The sequence below is a fragment of the Lampetra fluviatilis genome, chromosome 33, assembly GCF_964198595.1.
Source record: "Lampetra fluviatilis chromosome 33, kcLamFluv1.1, whole genome shotgun sequence".
Taxonomy (NCBI): Eukaryota; Metazoa; Chordata; class Hyperoartia; order Petromyzontiformes; family Petromyzontidae; genus Lampetra; species Lampetra fluviatilis.
The window spans coordinates 4,687,146-4,704,408 of record NC_136307.1 but is presented as its reverse complement, the minus strand read 5'-3'; the positions used below and the strand labels follow the sequence as shown (position 1 = coordinate 4,704,408).

At 51.7% G+C, this 17,263-nt stretch overlaps 1 protein-coding gene across 2 annotated transcripts; it reads left to right on the top strand.

Moving 5' to 3' along the window:
- The first annotated feature begins 4,073 nt into the window (after positions 1-4,073).
- On the top strand, positions 4,074-15,984 carry EPCAM (epithelial cell adhesion molecule). Of its 2 annotated transcripts, none has more exons than XM_078872195.1 (9): positions 4,074-4,390; positions 7,782-7,928; positions 9,851-10,103; positions 12,034-12,105; positions 13,684-13,747; positions 14,598-14,693; positions 14,873-15,064; positions 15,354-15,404; positions 15,868-15,984. In XM_078872195.1, the coding sequence occupies exons 1-9, from the start codon at positions 4,321-4,323 to the stop codon at positions 15,895-15,897; spliced, it is 975 nt and encodes a 324-aa protein (XP_078728321.1). In that variant the 5' UTR covers positions 4,074-4,320; the 3' UTR covers positions 15,898-15,984. The 2 variants fall into 2 exon arrangements, with proteins under 2 accessions (XP_078728321.1, XP_078728322.1); XM_078872196.1 differs by having other exon boundaries at positions 15,874-15,946.
- Positions 15,985-17,263: the final 1,279 nt, after the last annotated feature.

The window sequence follows — 17,263 nt, the reverse complement described above, 5'->3', positions numbered from 1 at the left end:
AAGACACCCCGTGTAGCCTTCACAGGCTGTTGGGGCAAGTGCTGTTCGCGAGCACCTATGAAGGCAGGCACGGCACACGAGGGGGTTAGTGGCCAACACCACGCCCGGCCGCCTTTGTCTCCCTAGTGGCGATGTTTACACATCGGACCGGGTACTCATTTGAGGCTCAGTTGACCTAGCCGAGGCTCAGGATCGGTTCAAATAATCGCCACTGGTGTTGGCCGTTAGTGGGAATCTAACTTGGGTCGCCGAGTTCGTAGCGCAGCACGACAAACATACTCAATGTATGAAACCCGCACCTCCGATTAGCACGTTTTCCTACGTACGGTGCAAAAGAAGTCCAACATACCTGTTCAGGATGTCTACATCCACGTACAGACAACATTAAACCCAACAACCTTTTGTTAAACCGGGGCCACAACGCTGCCGTTGAGACTCAAAGTCGAATCCCATACCGTGTCAACCCATAAGGTTTACCCCGTATTCTTGTACAGGGAACTTGAGTTTTCAGGTCCATACGGCGTTCAGACGTTTCAATACGGGAAAAATATATTTTATTGTCCTATTTGTTTGTGTTTCTCCCTTGCGATTGGACTTTGTAGGTTAAAAGTTGAGATTTATAAGGGCACGGGGTGACCAATAAGGTCTGAACTGGACCTGTAATAGGGTCGGCACTGATAAAGGGCTTGACATGTATGGAATCCAGTTCAGGGTTTGTTGCTTAAACAGATGCTGCTGGATAACATTGGTCTGGCATGCCGATAAGCTTGATGAACCAACAACGCTTTATATAATGCGAAAAATATAAGACGTTGAACTATAAATGCAATTAATTTCACGTGAAGATACAGACCCGCGTCGTTTTTTCTCTCCCTTCGCCCGTTAGCATACGGGTGGTGTTCCTGTTGACCGGTGTAACTGTGATGTGGTGAGGGCAACAACGCTGGTTGACAGAAGGCCCTCTTCAGAAGTCTGGCGCGACGCGAGAATTTCTTGCGAAGAACCCAAGAGGCAACAGCATTCGAGTGCCGAGGCAGGTTTGGTGGTGGTGTTGGTGTTGTTGGTGGTGGTGTTGTTGGTGGTGGTGTTGGTGTTGGTGTTGTTGTTGGTGGTGTTGTTGGTGGTGGTGTTGTTGTTGATGGTGGTGTTGGTGGTGGTGTTGGTGTTGTTGGTGGTGGTGTTGTTGGTGGTGGTGTTGGTGGTGGTGTTGTTGGTGGTGTTGTTGGTGGTGGTGTTGTTGATGGTGGTGTTGTTGGTGGTGGTGTTGTTGTTGATAGTGGTGTTGTTGGTGGTGGTGTTGTTGGTGGTGGTGGTGTTGTTGGTGGTGGTGTTCGTCTTGGTGAGCGTTCCACGAGCGGACATCTGAGTCATCCGCGCGGTTCGCTTATCATCCATCTATGGGAATGTTTTTGCCAGTTTCGCAATGACGAAGGAATAAGAATAGGTATGTAAAAAATAGGTTTTAACCTTTCTGGCAATAAAACAAGAGGTGGTAAGATGTCCAAACACCAAATATACATTAACCACGCGTACTTGCGGCAAAAAAATATGTAAACAAACATGCTCTGATAATAATCCATAATAGAGGTTTTTTGGGGGGTTAGATCGTGTAAATATATAAATGTGTCGTTAAAACCCGCCACCACCCGACACAGCCAACTAGTAAGAGATTGTCACGTAAACAGAACGTGGCCAATTCGTCACTAGTACAGCACACCGGTGTGTTGGAGAGCCAAGCCACAACATTTACAATCTGAGTACGACGTTTCGCCAGTAATTACAACCAGCTTCATCAGGCGACAGCCAGATTTGTGGAGAAGTCCAACTGTTTCGTTCCTTATTTAGAGGCGTAGATGTGGTGACCACACTTCATATAATATACGCATTGTCTTTGGTGGAGTGCCAATCAGTTTTAAAGGCAATGCAATTTACATTATCGCTTGTTATTTTGTCAACAGCTGAGTGGGATGACGGGTCGTGAGCAGGAGGTGTGAGTCACGCGGAATCCGGCGTGGAAATTCCAACGCGGACTCTCAGAGGGACCCTCCCCCCAGACCCTGGGGGTGATCGCGTGAGCCTCACGATGAACAGTTGACGATCACAGGTGACGCACACGCTCCCTGCATGCCCATAGCAAGGCAATCCGCCACCAGCACCAACACCGTCGTCATCTTAATTAACAAAAGCATCGTCAGCATCAGGTCGCACTCATTACGCACAACGCAAAGTGCCTGCCACAAATGAACCACAAGACCTTGCTGATATCTCGTCAAGAAGCATGAATCCATCACGCGGCGACTTCTATTGGCGAGCCATCGAACAAATACGGTCACCGCATAGCGCGCTTTCAGATGCGATTCTGTGGCCGTCTGGAACGCTCTTCCTTCCGATATTAGGAAGCCACTGGAGCTATACAATTTCAAATAGATTGATATATATGTAGTAGATACAAACTTGTCAACCCCTTATTAGTGTCTACCTTATTACAGACTAATTTAGACCTTATTAGTCACCCAGTGCCCTTATACATCTCAACGTTCGTCCTACAAAGTCCCATCACAAGGGATAAACAGACACATTTTCTTGCCCTTATTGAAACGGCTGTACGCCGTATGGACCTGAAATTAAATTTCCCTGTACAATAATACGGGTAACCCGTTTTGGCTGCCAGGTATGAAGGTGTATCCATGCATAAGGTGCGGGCCACTCATCTATGCATAACGTGAATCCATGTACACAGTACAAGGTGTGTCTATATACAAGGTGTGTCTATGTATCATACATGACACATTTCGGTGGTAGCGGGTGCATGTGGAGCTATTATTGAGGGGGCACGGCGTCTGGCTTTACCCCCTTTAGGTGAGGAGGGGGGGGGTTGCTCTGTTGCCCCCTACTGCAATGCCCCTGAATCCGCAACGGCAACAACCATCAGCTGTCACCAATTATCCACACACAACAGTTGCCCGCAATTGAGATGTAGAGTGTAATGTGTGTACACAGCCATCATTAATGGTTCACACGATCCCAATCACCGCAACTTCACGTCTTAACCTCCCCCTCTACACATCTGCCCTGTTTCCTTGCCCTCTTTGTACCCTCCTCGCCCCAGCCCTTGCCCTCGCCTCCTCTGCCCTCTGCTGCCCTTCTCTCTCCAGCCCTGCCCTCACCGCTCCAGACATTGCCTCATCTCCCATATTCCCTCCAGCCCTCTTCCGTTCCCTGCCCTTCTCGTTCCTCTTTCTCCACCTCTCGTCTCTCCAGCCCTGCCTTACTCTCTCCAGCCCTGCCTTACTCACTCTTGCCCTCCCTTACTCTCTCCTGCCCTGCCTTACACCAGCCATCCATTCCCCTCCATTCCCCTCCCCTCCATAGCCCCTCGGGCTGCAGGGCGGGGCTGTAAATAGGTGATCACGTGGTGTAGCCTCACCTGTGGCGGCTTGGAGGGGAGGTGGGGGAGGGGCTCTCACCTGTGCTACGTGAGTGGGCGGATTGAATGTGGGGGGGGGGGGTTGAGGTGAGGGGCTATCGCCTGTGGAGTCGACGGGTGATGGGTGGATGGTGGTAAGGAAGGAGGGAGGGGGTGCCCGAATTAGGGAGATGAAGGGGGGGGAGATCCCACCTGTGCGACGTGAAGGGTGGGGTGGGTCGAAGGGAGGGGTTACAGGGGAGGAGTGGATAGAAGGTGGGGGAGGGGCATGAGGGGAAGGGGGGGGTGAGGGGAAGGGGGATGAGGGGAAGGGGGAGGCGGTGTAGGGGATGGAGGGGGAGATGTTGGGGAGGGGGTGTAGAGGTGGGGGGGTGTAGAGGTGGGGGGACGTAGGGGGGGGACGTAGGGGAGGGGGGAGGAGGGGTGTAGGGGGGGACGTCGGGGAGGGGGGGTAGAGAGGGGGGGGACGTCGGGGAGGGGGGAGGAGGGGTGTAGGGGGAGACGTAGAGGGGTGGGGGGGGCGTAGAGGAGGGGGGGCGTAGAGGAGGGGGGGGGGGCGTAGGGGAGGGGGGGTGTAGGGGGGGGACGTAGGGGAGGGGCCCTCACTTGTGCGCCCCGCCCCGTTGTCTCTCCGCTCATTCAACGCGCGGCTCCTGCACCAGCGAGGAGCACTTCGCCGATCGTTGCCGACAACTTTAACAACAAATTAACGCGCCTAAACGTTCGTAACGAGCGTTGAGAATCCCCCCCCCCGCCCAACACCCAAACGGAACGAGCAAATCAAGAAGAGGAATTATTGAGCCGTGATATTTCAATTAAAAAAAATAAATTTTTTTGGTGTCACTCGAGGAGGGAATTTGGCGACGATCGTGACAACGACGAAGACGACGAAGATGACGACGACGACTCCGCTGTTCGTGGTCGCGGTGGTGGCGATGTTCTGCGTGAGCGCGGCCCAATCACGTGAGTGAGAGAAGGGCAGCGGCGTGAGAGGAGGTGGTGGTGGTGGGGGCAGCGGTAACGCGAGAGGGCAGGTGGTGATGAGAGGGAAGGGGGGGGAGGTGCAGAGCGGAGCGGTGGGTGAGAGAAAAGGGCAGCAGAGGAGATGGGGCACCGATTAACGAAAATCTGGCCACGGTGAAGGTTTGGCAGTCGTGAAGGGCAGTCGTGGTGGGATTGGGCAGCGGAGAGAGAAGCGGAGCGGGCGGCGGTGCGAGCGCGACGCGGAGAGGGCAGCAGTACACGTGGGCAGCAGGGAGGGCAGTGAGCAATAGGTAGCACGGTTAAATGACGAACAGGGGCAGCATAAGGGGCAGTAAGAAGAGTAGCAGGAGAAGGGGCAGCGTTCTGGCATTAGACGCGGTGGCGGGGAGGGGGTGGGGGCAGAGATGTGGGAGAGGGCAGCAGAAGGGCAGTATGAAGACATTACACTCGGAAGGAAGGTGATGTTAACGTGTTTTTTGTTAGTTTTTTTGTTTTTAAGGTCAATCGATGTGATGACATTAGTCCGACGCAGAGGATTGATAGGAAGGGGGCATCTCTTCAAAGACGAAGGCGCAATTCGTTTTCGCCAAGGGATGTGGTTTATCTCGCTCGCTGCCGATTTGATAACGTTCAGCTCATCAGACGAGGGCGATGTAGGAGCAGTGCGATGTGCAGTAAGATGGGGCAATTCGTGAGTGCTTGGGGAAGAGTGCTTGGGGAGAGGGCATCTCTCGTGTTCTCTCTCGCGCCCTTTCTCTCTGGGCAGGGCGTGGTGATGGCGGTTTCGGATCTTTTCAAAACGACGCAATTCCTTACCCCATCTCTCTCTCTGTTGCTTATCCGTATGTATGTTACATTACACGTTTGTTGAACATCTTTCGCGCGCCGTACGTAGCCAGCGGCGATAATCGGAGGTGCTGGTGGGGGGGGGGGATTACAACAGACTCGAGGCAAAAGAGAAAAATCGCTTCGTTTTTTTGTGTTAAATAAAAATAAATCAAACTTTGAGTTCTGCTCGGTTCGTTTAAGTCTACGTCGCAAATTGGGTGTTTACATCATCGCCACGGAGCAGTTCTGTGTTTACAAGATAAAATCCCCACGCAACGTGAGGTTTAAAAAACACAAAGATAATTGAACTCCCAACATTGGCGCCACAATCGGATGAAACGAGACGTAGACTTGGCTCATCCCCGTCGCTCGTGGGAGGTGGTGGTGTTGGACTCCCTGGAAAACTGGAGTCGTTGAGACTCGATTTTAACGAGGGTATGTGGGTATGTATGTATGTTGTCGAACTTCTTTCGCACCGTACGTAGCCAAACATGCTAATCGGAGGCGCGGGGGGGGAGGGGGAAGGACAACAAACTATACACAGAAAGCAGCTCTAACGAAATGAGTTTTCAATTTAGATGATGAGCTAAAAGTGGCATTGCTCCCAGTGAATTCCGAATATCGAAAGGAAGAGAGCGTTCCAGACGGCCGCAGAAGCGCGTCTGAAAGCGCCGCGCCATGCGTTGACCGCCCTCTTTGTTGTACACACGATTGGTCACCTCGGTTTTGGCCCGATAATATTTTGTTCGCGATATGATGACGATTATCGCGATGGTGAAATCCTGAAATGTCATTACAATGTCATTACATTTCAGGTTTTTTGATGAAAATTGTTGTTGCTTTGCCTCATCTCCCCCCCCCCACTTTGCGTAAGGAAATATATTATTAATAATATATTTATATAGTTATAAAATAGTTATAATATATTATATACTATTATTTGAAAGCCCCTCGGCGTAAATTAAGCTTGACACAAAACATGTTTCGTAATAGTTACAATCTATAGATTATATAACGATTATATAATCCGTAACGATTAATTATGTAAACGTTCTAGATTGATACAAGTCGCAATGAAATAAATTAACGATGACGTGGACATTGAGGCCACGCCGTCAATAACTCCGGCAAAGATTTAGATATTCTCCTTATAATCTTACAATGCGTAATGGACCGTAGCTATTAACTTTACAGCTTTCATCATAACAACGATAAAACATTATCGGGGGGAGGGAATGGTGAAGCTATGATATGAGCGACGATAATAACGATACATTACTGTGTAAACGATTTCTGTATCAATCTTGATTTCCACTTAGGGGGCATACGATTATCGTGAATGATATCGTATCGTGGCTCATATCGTGGATCAATTCGTACGATATATCGTGGATCATACCGCACGATTATCGTGGATCATTCCACGATTATCGTGGATCATACCACACGGTATATTGTAGGCGGTGTCCCCCATTTCGCGACAAGCCTCCGTTCCGTTGGATTCCTCGGGCGAACCGCTTTTATGTTTAATGAACGCGGAGTGCTCAGAAAAAGCCTCCCCCCCACCCCGACACTGGAGGGGTTACCTCGTACACAACAACAACAACAACAAGACTCGTACACATAGCTTGGTGCAAACCTACTCCTTGTACTGTCATCTGCTGGGCCACCTCGAGGCTATCTCGCACGACGAATTTTAGTTTCGCAGTCCACCAACCCCGCTTGGTAATTGCCACCACGCCCAAGTACACCGCATCATGGAAAGCCGCTTGGTTTGGTTCGATGGATATTCAAGCCCCCGTCATAGCAATGTGGAATTTCCTCCGCTGGCTTAGGGCTGTCAACAGGAGGGGGTTGATAAAGGGCCCCCGTCGTTTGAGCGGGAAAGTGATTTGGAGATTTTGGGGGTGGTACGAGTGTGCCGAATCTGCCCTGACCGCGGGTCAGGGCAGTGGATGTGGTGGTGCAGATGGTTGTGATGATGATAGGGGATGATGGTGGAGATTTATTTTAATGTGGTTGATGGTTGAAGATGGCGGTTGTCGTGCTAGTGACCATGACGACGGTAGTTGTGATGATGATGGAGGGATTGGTCGGTGATGATGATGATGACAATGGTGGTGGATGTCGTGATGAGGGATTGTCGTTGATGATGCCGGTAACAGTTATCATGGTGTGTGAAGTAAGTGGCGATAGCGGTCCCAGTGTACATGGAAAATTAGCACAACATTGGACGTTCACTTGGGATGGTATTCGCGGTGTTTGTGGTAGTAACCTCGCATATTCAATTTTAAATTCGCAGTCGTCAACTACGACGAGAGGCTGCTGTGTATATTCGTCATGGATTAAGATGACGATGATAAAAGTCGCGGGTAATTTTCAGTACACTGATGATTGTGCACGATCGGCTACGTACGGTGCGAAAGACGCTCAACATGCAGGATGATAATCATGATGATGATGCTGTCCATAGATTGATGATGCTCACGATAATGCCCCCCCCCCCTCTGCTGCCCACCCATGCACGCGTCTTTGCTCTCAGCGTGCCCGGCGCCCAGCACGTGTCAGCAGGACACCTGCGCCGGCATGCGGTGCCCGAATAACGAGTTCACCTACTGCGAGGTGGACTGCACCACCTGCAAGCCCAAATTCTTCGACCTGGAGAAGCAGGAGGAGAAGTGCGACAAACGTGAGACTCGGCGGCTTGGGGGGGTGGGGTCACGTGGGGGGTGGGGTCACGTGGGGGGAGGGGTGAGGTGGGGGGAGGGGTTAGGTGGAGGGAGGGGTGAGGTGGGGGAGGGGTGAGGTGGGGGGAGGGGTGAGGTGGGGGGAGGGGTGAGGTGGGGGGAGGGGTGAGGTGGGAGGAGGGGAGAGGTGGGAGGAGGGGTGAGGTGGGAGGAGGGGTGAGGTGGAGGGAGGGGTGAGGTGGAGGGAGCGGTCAGGTGGGGGGAGGGCTGAGGTGGGGGGAGGGGTGAGGTGGGGGGAGGGGTGAGTTGGGGGGAGGGGTCGGGTGGGGGGAGGGGTCGGGTGGGGGGAGGGGTCGGGTGGAGGGAGCGGTCAGGTGGGGGTAGGACACTTAGACCCCTTGGGCAAAGATGAGGGAGGGTAGATGTGACGAGCGTGTCCTTGTAGTCACGCGCCAAGCCGTGGATCTATTCTGTAAGCAAATGAGCCCTGTTTCCGAGAACTCCAATTACCTTCAATGTGACACCCCACATAAGCACCGCTGGACATCTGTGAAAAAATAGCTTCAGACCTCATCGGATTCCTCCAGTTTAAATAAATATTTTGATACTGCTTCTGACCAAATCACCTGGAACGGGGTGGGGGGGGGGGGTCACGCAGCAGCTTTGGATAACGAGGGCTCGCAAAACGTCGGCATCATTTCTGCCATCGTCATGGGAGGAGGATTCCGTCTCCTCTTCGTCGTCTCGAGGTGACACGCGACATCGTCATCACGAGACGTCTGTCTTAGTCATCATCATCACGTCATCATCATCATCACGTCATCATCATCATCACGTCATCATCATAATCATCATCACGTCATCATCGTCACCATCGTCATCATCGTCACCCAGGAGGCGAGGGTCCCAGGTGTCATCGTCGCCATCTCCACCTTCGTCATCGGGGTTGTTGTCGTCACTGTCACTGCGACACTTTCACCACCGTCACGAGATGAAGCTCCCCATTGTCATCATCGTCTAAGTTGCCTACAACCAAATCACGGTGTTAACTACCTTGCCTGGTATACAGGAGGTCGTGGGTTCGATCCCAACCCTCACGCATGAATACTTGGAGTTTGCATGTCTCTCTCCCTATAGTCATGTGGATTTTTCTCCGGGTCCTATGGTTTTCCCCTCCACATATAAAATAACGTGCGTTTAGAGTATTTGGTTGCCATGAATTTCCACGTGATAAGCCAACTCGTTTTGGCGATTATTTGTGGCCAGGTCGCTTCTGAAAAAGAGCTGTATAGCTGAGTGGGCCTTACGTGGTAAATGTTTCTTTCAATAGTTAAAATCACCCTTATGTTCTCAATCTCGATGGCCGTCGGTCAAGTATAATGACGAAAGTGAAGGCCAAAGTAATGGAACGCGTCCGAGGCGACGTCCACAGCGGAGATGGAGCGCGGCGATATCGGTGCTCGAAGGTCAGAGGTCGCAAACGGGTTTTGATTCCGTACCCGTACCCGGCCGCACCAGGGTCGCAAATGGGTACCCGTACCCGTACCCGGCCAGGTATGGGTACCCGTTCCCTACCCGTACCCTACCCGAAATGAGTGACAAACGGTTACTCACCAGTGACTCACGGCCTACCCGTACCCGGCCGCACCAGGGTCGCAAACGGCTACCCGTACCCGGCCGGGTACGAGTAGCCGGGTATCGGGTAGGGTACGGGTATCGGGTACCCGGTTGCGACCTCTGTCGTGCGTGCCGGTGTGCTCGGGCTCATTATCGCGCTGCGAGATCGCGAGAGGTGGCGGTAGTGGCGGCGGGTTGGCGAGGCCGTCATCCAGCAGCGGATTGACCCTGGCTGCCGATGCCGCCGACAACCGATGAAGACTTCCCCCTCGGATTGTCTCTTCCCCCCGCCGCCCCTGCGAGGCAGTGACGCTCAAGTGCCGCCTCATGCACCTGGAGATGGTGAAGAAGAAGAAGGGCTCGCGCAGCGGCGGGGCGCCCGAAGGCGGCCGCCAGGACACGGACGAACTCTACGACCCGGACTGCGACGCGCTGCAGCAGTTCAAGGCGAAGCAGTGCGACAACGGCACGGGGGAGTGCTGGTGCGTCAACAGCGCCGGGGTGCGCAACACCGACAAGAGCAAGAGCGGCGTGGACTGCCCCAAGCTCGTGTTGAGCTCGTGAGTGCTGGGGATTGTCGTGGTCGTCGTGGGTGGGGGTGGGTGGGTGGGGTGGGGGTGGGTGGGATGGGGGTGGGTGGGATGGGGGTGGGTGGGGTGGGGGTGGAGGGGGTCGTAGTTGTATGCAGTGACAGACTGGGACTAAAAAAAAATCAGCCCAGGCATCTTGCAAACACACCGGGCCCAAATTTCCTTGTGATCCTAATTGGAGCCCCATTTGGGCCTGGGTCAAAAAAACAAATAGGGGGGGGGGGGGGCGGTGAGGAATAATCTTTGGGGCTGCCGAATATATGGAGATTTAATAGCAACTGAGAGTGTAAATGAGTAATGAAGTGTACACGTTAGAGGTAATACAATATTTGAGTTTGCAATTTCCTCACACGGACCGGCCCACCAGCCCTCGGAATGTACCGGCACACTGGGCATTTTCCCGGACTGCTGCCCTCTGGGCCAGTCAGGGCCTGGTTGTATGTATTTGTGTTGAACTTATTTCGCACCGTACGTAGCCAACAACAAACTGAACACAATGAGTTTAACACGTAGGCTTTCAGGACCAATATCATCCATAATAGAGGTTTTTTTGGGTTAGATCGCGTAAATATGTGTCGTTAAAACCCGCCACCACCCGACACAGCCAACTAGTAAGGGTTGTCACGTAAACAACATGCCAATTCGTCACTAGTACAACACTAACCGGTGTGTTGGAGAGCCAAGTCACAACATTTACAATCTAAGTACGACGTTTCGCAAGTAACTAAAAGTCCACCTGTTTCGTTCCTTATACGCCTCTATATAAGGAACGAAACAGGTGGACTTCTCCACAAATCTGGCTAATGAAGCTAGTTTTAATTACTGGCGAAATTTCAATCTAGATAATTTAAAAGTGTATAGCTCCAAGTGGCTTCTAAATATCGGAAGGAAGAGCGTTCCAGACGGCCGCAGAAGCGCATGTGAAAGCAAGAGATGTAATTGTTGCCATTGTGATGGTGGTCTTGGTAGTGTTGGTCGTGTGGTATGGTCCCTTGAGGTGGTGGTAATCGTGGAGCAGTTGGGATGATCATAATCGGTGCTTGTGAGTGAGGAAGTGTATTACCCGCAATTTACTTAATTGGATAAATCCAGGGGTAATTTTTAGCCCACATCGCCGGGTTCCATCTCCATCATTCGTTATGCTGAAGATTACTGAAGAAAGTTGTGCTGGGGTGACACCAACCAGTTTCCTCTTCGAAACAATAAAAAGAAAATTCCAGACTATTCTCAGTCCACCAATTGATAGAGGGCCTTTCCACACCAATGTTGGTTATGGGCATGTTTTTTAATTGTTACCATACTTCACCACTCTAGTCAGTGTGGGTTAGTGAGGGGGGAGGGGAGGTAGGACTGGTTCTGATACAGCTCGCCACGGATGTTGGCCGTGGCTGGGAATCAAACTCGTGTCGACAGGTTCACAGCGCAGCGTTGTATAACCACAGCGTGCGGCCTCTCCTCCCACCCCTACCTTTAATCGGTCTCTCACACACGGCTGGTCCCAGTTGCGTGCACTGTAGGCACGCACAACTCGATGCAGCTAACGAATGCGGCCCTCAAGCCTAGACCTGTCCTCCAGATTCTAGTACGACACCTCGAAGCGACGCGCACGAATTACATCACCGTTTGCGCGTAGATTTTCTGCGCGGGGAGTGGTGGCGCAGGGGTTAGCATGCGCTGCGCTATGAACCGTAGCGATCTTAGTTCAGCCCGGCTTGCCATGCTATCAGAATTGGTCCTAGATCCCCTATTCAGCAAACCGCTCTGACCAGCGTGGTGAAGTATGGTCAAACAGCCCCCAAAAGAAAAAAAACATGGATTCTTACACTGTACCCATGCCGCCGTGGTGGTTGTGTCGTGTTGTGGTGTTGTAACATTAATCTCCTTGTTTTTTTGTTCATAGCCAAATCGTGCTGGACTTCTTCATACCAATGGATCACAAACCCTCCGACGATGAGAAGACGCAGAATGTGCAGTAAGATTTGGGATCTCATGGGGAGGGGAAGGGAAGGAGGAGGTGGAGGGAGAGGAAAAGAGGGAAGGATGGATATAGAGAGAATCTATTTATATTGGAGGAATCTGATGAGCTATGAAGCTCTATTCCACAGATGTCCAGAAAAGGAAGGAAAAGGGAAGGAGGGAGAGGATGGGCAAGGGGGATGGAGAGGAAGGAAGAGGGAGGGGAGGAAGCCAAGTGGAAGAGGAGGGGGAGGAAGAGGTGATTTGAGGGGCAGGGAGACGTAGTCGAGGGAGATGAGGTAGAAGGGGAGGAGGAGGAACTCTCTCTCTCTCTGTTAGGATGTTTTGTTCTGATCGCACACAGCGGGGGTAGGAACTTTTTGCTTCCAGATACCTTTGCCTAATCGCGCATTAACACGCAGTTAAGCGTTAACCAATGATAACCTGACAAAAATCACGAGGACCAGATCTCATTTAAGAACACTGATGTTTATCAACATACTGCGAAGTCTAAAGTTTCTCTGGTACCCGATTTAGTGCGGCTAATAACATGCTTGCAGGGACCAATGGACATCGCTTTTGCCGGGCTGTTTTCGAAGTGGCAGGCCTCGTGGCCACGTGATCCCCAAAGCCTGGAGTGTAATGAACTGTTGGGAGGCCGCTTGACGTATCGAGTAGGAGCCGGCCACTCAGGGTGGGTGCGAGGGGGGGGGGGCTGTGTCATCGGAAGTCTATTTGCTAACACGAGCACAGGGGAGAGACACACTAAAACTTAACAATTTATTTTTACGAGGTAAAGCCCACAGCTTATATTGCTTTTTTGTTGTTGCGGAAAAGTTCCTGGCCTACACGTATTGATAGCTCAAGGAAGTGGGCTTATCACGTGGAAATTTAGAACAGCCAAATACTCTAAATGCATCTTGGGCTCTAAATGTAGATGGAAAAACCGGAGGTCCCGGAGAAAAATCCACGCGATCTCGGAGAGAACATGCAAACTCCAAATATACATGCATCGGGGTCACGATTAAACCCACGACCTCCTGTGTACCAGGCGAGGTAGTTAACATCTCGCCCCCACGGCTGGGTTAGAAAGGGCGATTGAAATCTGGTAGAAGTAGTCGTACTGGGTGGCCACATGACCCAGTCGTAGCACGTTTATCGAATTTTTCACGGTTCAAATTCGGCGGGCCATGTGCACCCTGGTTATTACTACGGGTGTGCTAACCATGAAGATGTACGGCATCGTCTTCACAGCAAGCGTTAACATCTCCTGACGTCATTCGAAATGAGCAGACCGTCGTGGGTCAAATTTGCTACATTTTTTACGGAGGATTACACCCGCAAACCTTTTTACACGTCGCAATGTCGTTCCCCTACAGTGAAGCAGACTGTCTGCGAAACATAGTGGGATCGTAAAAGCCTTGCGCTATAACAGCACAAATACCAAATTTGCGAATATTGTTAGGATAATTATTAATTTTTCTAGCCAAACTCTAGGAATTGACCGTGAGTGTCGCAGTCTTGTATTTGGTAACTCGCTGACATGTGTACAGTTGTTTTATGTTCAAACAAAATTGCTGTCCTTCCCTCGTAGGAAAGTAAAGGACATTCTCCGAAAGAACTACGCCCTTCTTCCTGAACAGTTCAAAAATGTCCAAGTAAGTCACGGCCAGACACGCCCACACCAGCGCACACACACGCATGTAACGTGCACTGCAATCTATTTACACATTAGCTCAGGCTCCCTCACAAATCACGTGACTTATGTATGGCCACCCCCATTCTAAACCCCTCCCCTCTCCCCGCCCCCTGTGAAAATGGACGCTGCTCCGTGCAGCGTCGAGGCCTTTGTCCGTAGTCTTTAACTCCTCATCTTTCCTGACCCTGCGGTCCCATTTTTTTTTGTCCTTTTCATCTAATTTCCTATGTTATCTCTTCTCTTTCCTTCCCCGTGCCATATGCATTACATCCTTGACCTTACTCCCCTTGCTGCAGCGTCCCACAGGTACAACATTTATTATACACAAAGACAAAGATCTCCCATGTAGGCAATAACAGGGTGTTTAGGCAAGGCCGGCACGGCACACAAAGGAGCGGTAGGCCAACACCACGCCTGGCTGCTTTTGTCGCCCAGTATTGCTGTATACACATGGCACCAGGTACCCATTCAAGGCTGAGGAAACCCTAGGGGAGGTCCAGTACCGGTTCAAATATTCGCGACTGTTACTGGTCGTGAGTTGGAATTGAATTCTGGTCATGGAGTTCGTAGCGCAGTGCGCTAACCGCTGCACTACTGCTCCACGCATACGGATACACAAACATGCGGACACACACACGCCAATAATCATTTACCTATCCAGGACCCCCCAGTGCAGATTAATTCGTTTTTTATTTAGCTTTTTATTTTTCTATACGATGAAGATATTTGGCCAATTGCTGAGTGTGAAGGAATGCGTTTTGAACTCTCCACTGCTGCCCTGTCTCCCCCCTCCCCTCGTCATGCCGCAGCTGCTGGACACGCGGAACATGATCGTGACGCTGACGCAGAACGTGTCCGGGAACGTGGCTGACATTGCGACAGTCGCCTACCTCGCAGAAAAACAAGTACGACTCAAACCCACGCAGCACCAGCACGACCAGCAACCAGTACCACTGCCACCTCCCCTGCTACAAACCCACACACCACCTCCACCTGCACCGCCGCCCGTTAACACGTTGTGGTGGTGGTGTGTGCGCGTGTGTTTATGTGTGTGTGCCTGTGTGTGTGCGCTTGCGCGCTGCAGCTGAAGGCGGGCAAGCTGCAGACGAGTGATACTCCGCCGCAAACCATAGAGGTGGACCCAGACGCACGGAAGCCCATCGTGTGGTTCTACGACGACGAGCCACCACGCATGAGCCCCTCTCGCATGGCGCCCGGCATCATCGCCATCATCGTCATCGCCGTGCTTGCCGCCGTCGCCGCTGCCGTCATCTTCGTGAGTGACATCCAAGCTGTCGAGATCCGACCTTTGACCCGACATTTGACCCAACATTTGACCCGACATTTGACCCAACATTTGACCCGACATTTGACCCGACCTTTGACCCTACCTTTGACCCTACCTTTGACCCTACCTTTGACCCGACCTTTGACCCGACCTTTGACTCCCTCCCGAAAAGATTTCAACTGGTGTTGGCCAAACCTATTGTCAGTTGGTCTGAGAGACGCGCGACAATGGTTCACCTGACCGTGTGTGTCCCTCACCCCTCTGTCTCGTAACCCAGTTTTGGTGGAAGAAGCAGCAAGGAACCAAGAAGTACAACCGTGCTCACAAGGTCAGGGGAGAGCAGAGGTCACCCACATACCATTGTCAACACCACTACTACTGACAACAACACGACCATAATCATCTCCGTTGTTACCACCACCCACCAACTCCACCATCATCACCAGCAGCCACCGCCGATGTCACCATCTTCACTGCCCTCGCCATCGACCTTCACCAACATAACTACCATCATCATCATCATCTCAAACTTTCGGCACGCTCTCCTATGCGAGCGTCTCGAGGTGAATATTCCCGCAGTCGTTGCGTGGCGAAAGCCCGAGAGAGAAAAGGAAATGGCCAACACGCGGCCAGATCCAGAAAGCTGCACTCAGATTGGCAGCGCTTGCGGGACAAAAACTTTCGCTAATCACTGTAATTAATTAATATTTAATTGATTGCTCTTCCCCTTGCCCCTCCCCGCACCACTCCCTGACCACCGCCTCTCTCTCCCTCTTTCTACACTCCCGCAGGAGCAGCAGGAACTGCAGGACACTGCCTAAATCTCCCGGCCGGGCTCGACTTCAGTTCGAGCCGTGGGGTGCTGCTCTGTTCGAGGGGGAGAGGGGGGTCCCTTGACCCCGGAGCGGGGGTCGTGGTGGGGGGAGAGATCTAGTTGCGTTTATCAGTAGCTGTGTTAACAGGTGCTTGGGTTTCTACTTATTCTTTCATTCATTCGGCCCGATTCTTACGTTGGCGGATACTGCTTTTCCACCGGTATTTTTGTTGTTGGGGTGTGGGGGAAACGGGGCAAATGTTTTTTTGCCACAGCAGAGCAAGGTTTGGCGGGGGGGGGGGGGCCTTGGTGATGAGGAGTTATCGCTGGAGATGCGCTTCGGTGGCGACGTGCAACGTGGGGCCGATTTCACGAGGATTTCACGCCGTCGTTTTTTTGCATTGCCATTAAAATATAACAATAATGGCGTTTTTGTGCGACGTCTGAGCTTTTGCCCATGTAGAATTATAGGCTCGCGTGTTTGCGCTGGAAACATTTTACGCCTCAATTTACACTGTACTGTACTTCTTTCTCCTGCCGTGCCATTTTGTATGACTTTATTTTATATATAACTACAAAGTACGTGTTTGTAAATATGGAAATACTGAGTAAGGCATTGCGATAAGGGGGCCACACGTGTACACGCGTGCTCCTCTGGTTTTTTTTTTAAACAATGCTTTTGTACACTGTTTAAAAAAATATATTTGCTCAGTCATTTTTACGCCCAGTTCTGCTTAAATGTTCAATAAAGATCTACGTACACAATGCGGGCCGCTGACAAAACAGCGCGCGTGAGTGTGAGTTTCATGGAATTCTGTTGAAGCCGGGCCATGGTGGTTGCGCTCCGGGACGATCCAACGTTGCCCCACGCTGCCAGGGCAGAGGTCGCAACCGGGTACCCGTTTGCGACCCTGGTGCGGCCGGGTACAGGTAGACCATGAGTCACTGGTGAGTAACTGTCAATCATTTCCCAACGTCTTGTCTCTTCTCACAATTCAAGTTCCTAGAATCAACCCACCTGCGCCTGCAACATGGCTTCATCCCAGAGGTCGCAATCAGGTACCCAATACCCGTACCCGGCCGGCCGGGTAGGGTACGGGTATGGCCGGGTACGGGTACCAGTTTGTGACCCTGGTGCGGCCGGGTACGGGTAAGGAATCAAAACCCGTTTGCGACCTCTGTGCCAGGGCTCGGCAACCGCTGACTCCCCCAATCCCAGTCGCGGGCCAATTTGGAGAGGACACTCGCCATTCTCAAGATCGGTTTAGCCACGGAGGCTTTCGCGACCAAATATCCATGAAAGGTTTTCTCTTTGGGTTAAATCGCGTAAATGTAAATGCGCTCGTTTACCCACCGACACAATTCGTGAAGTT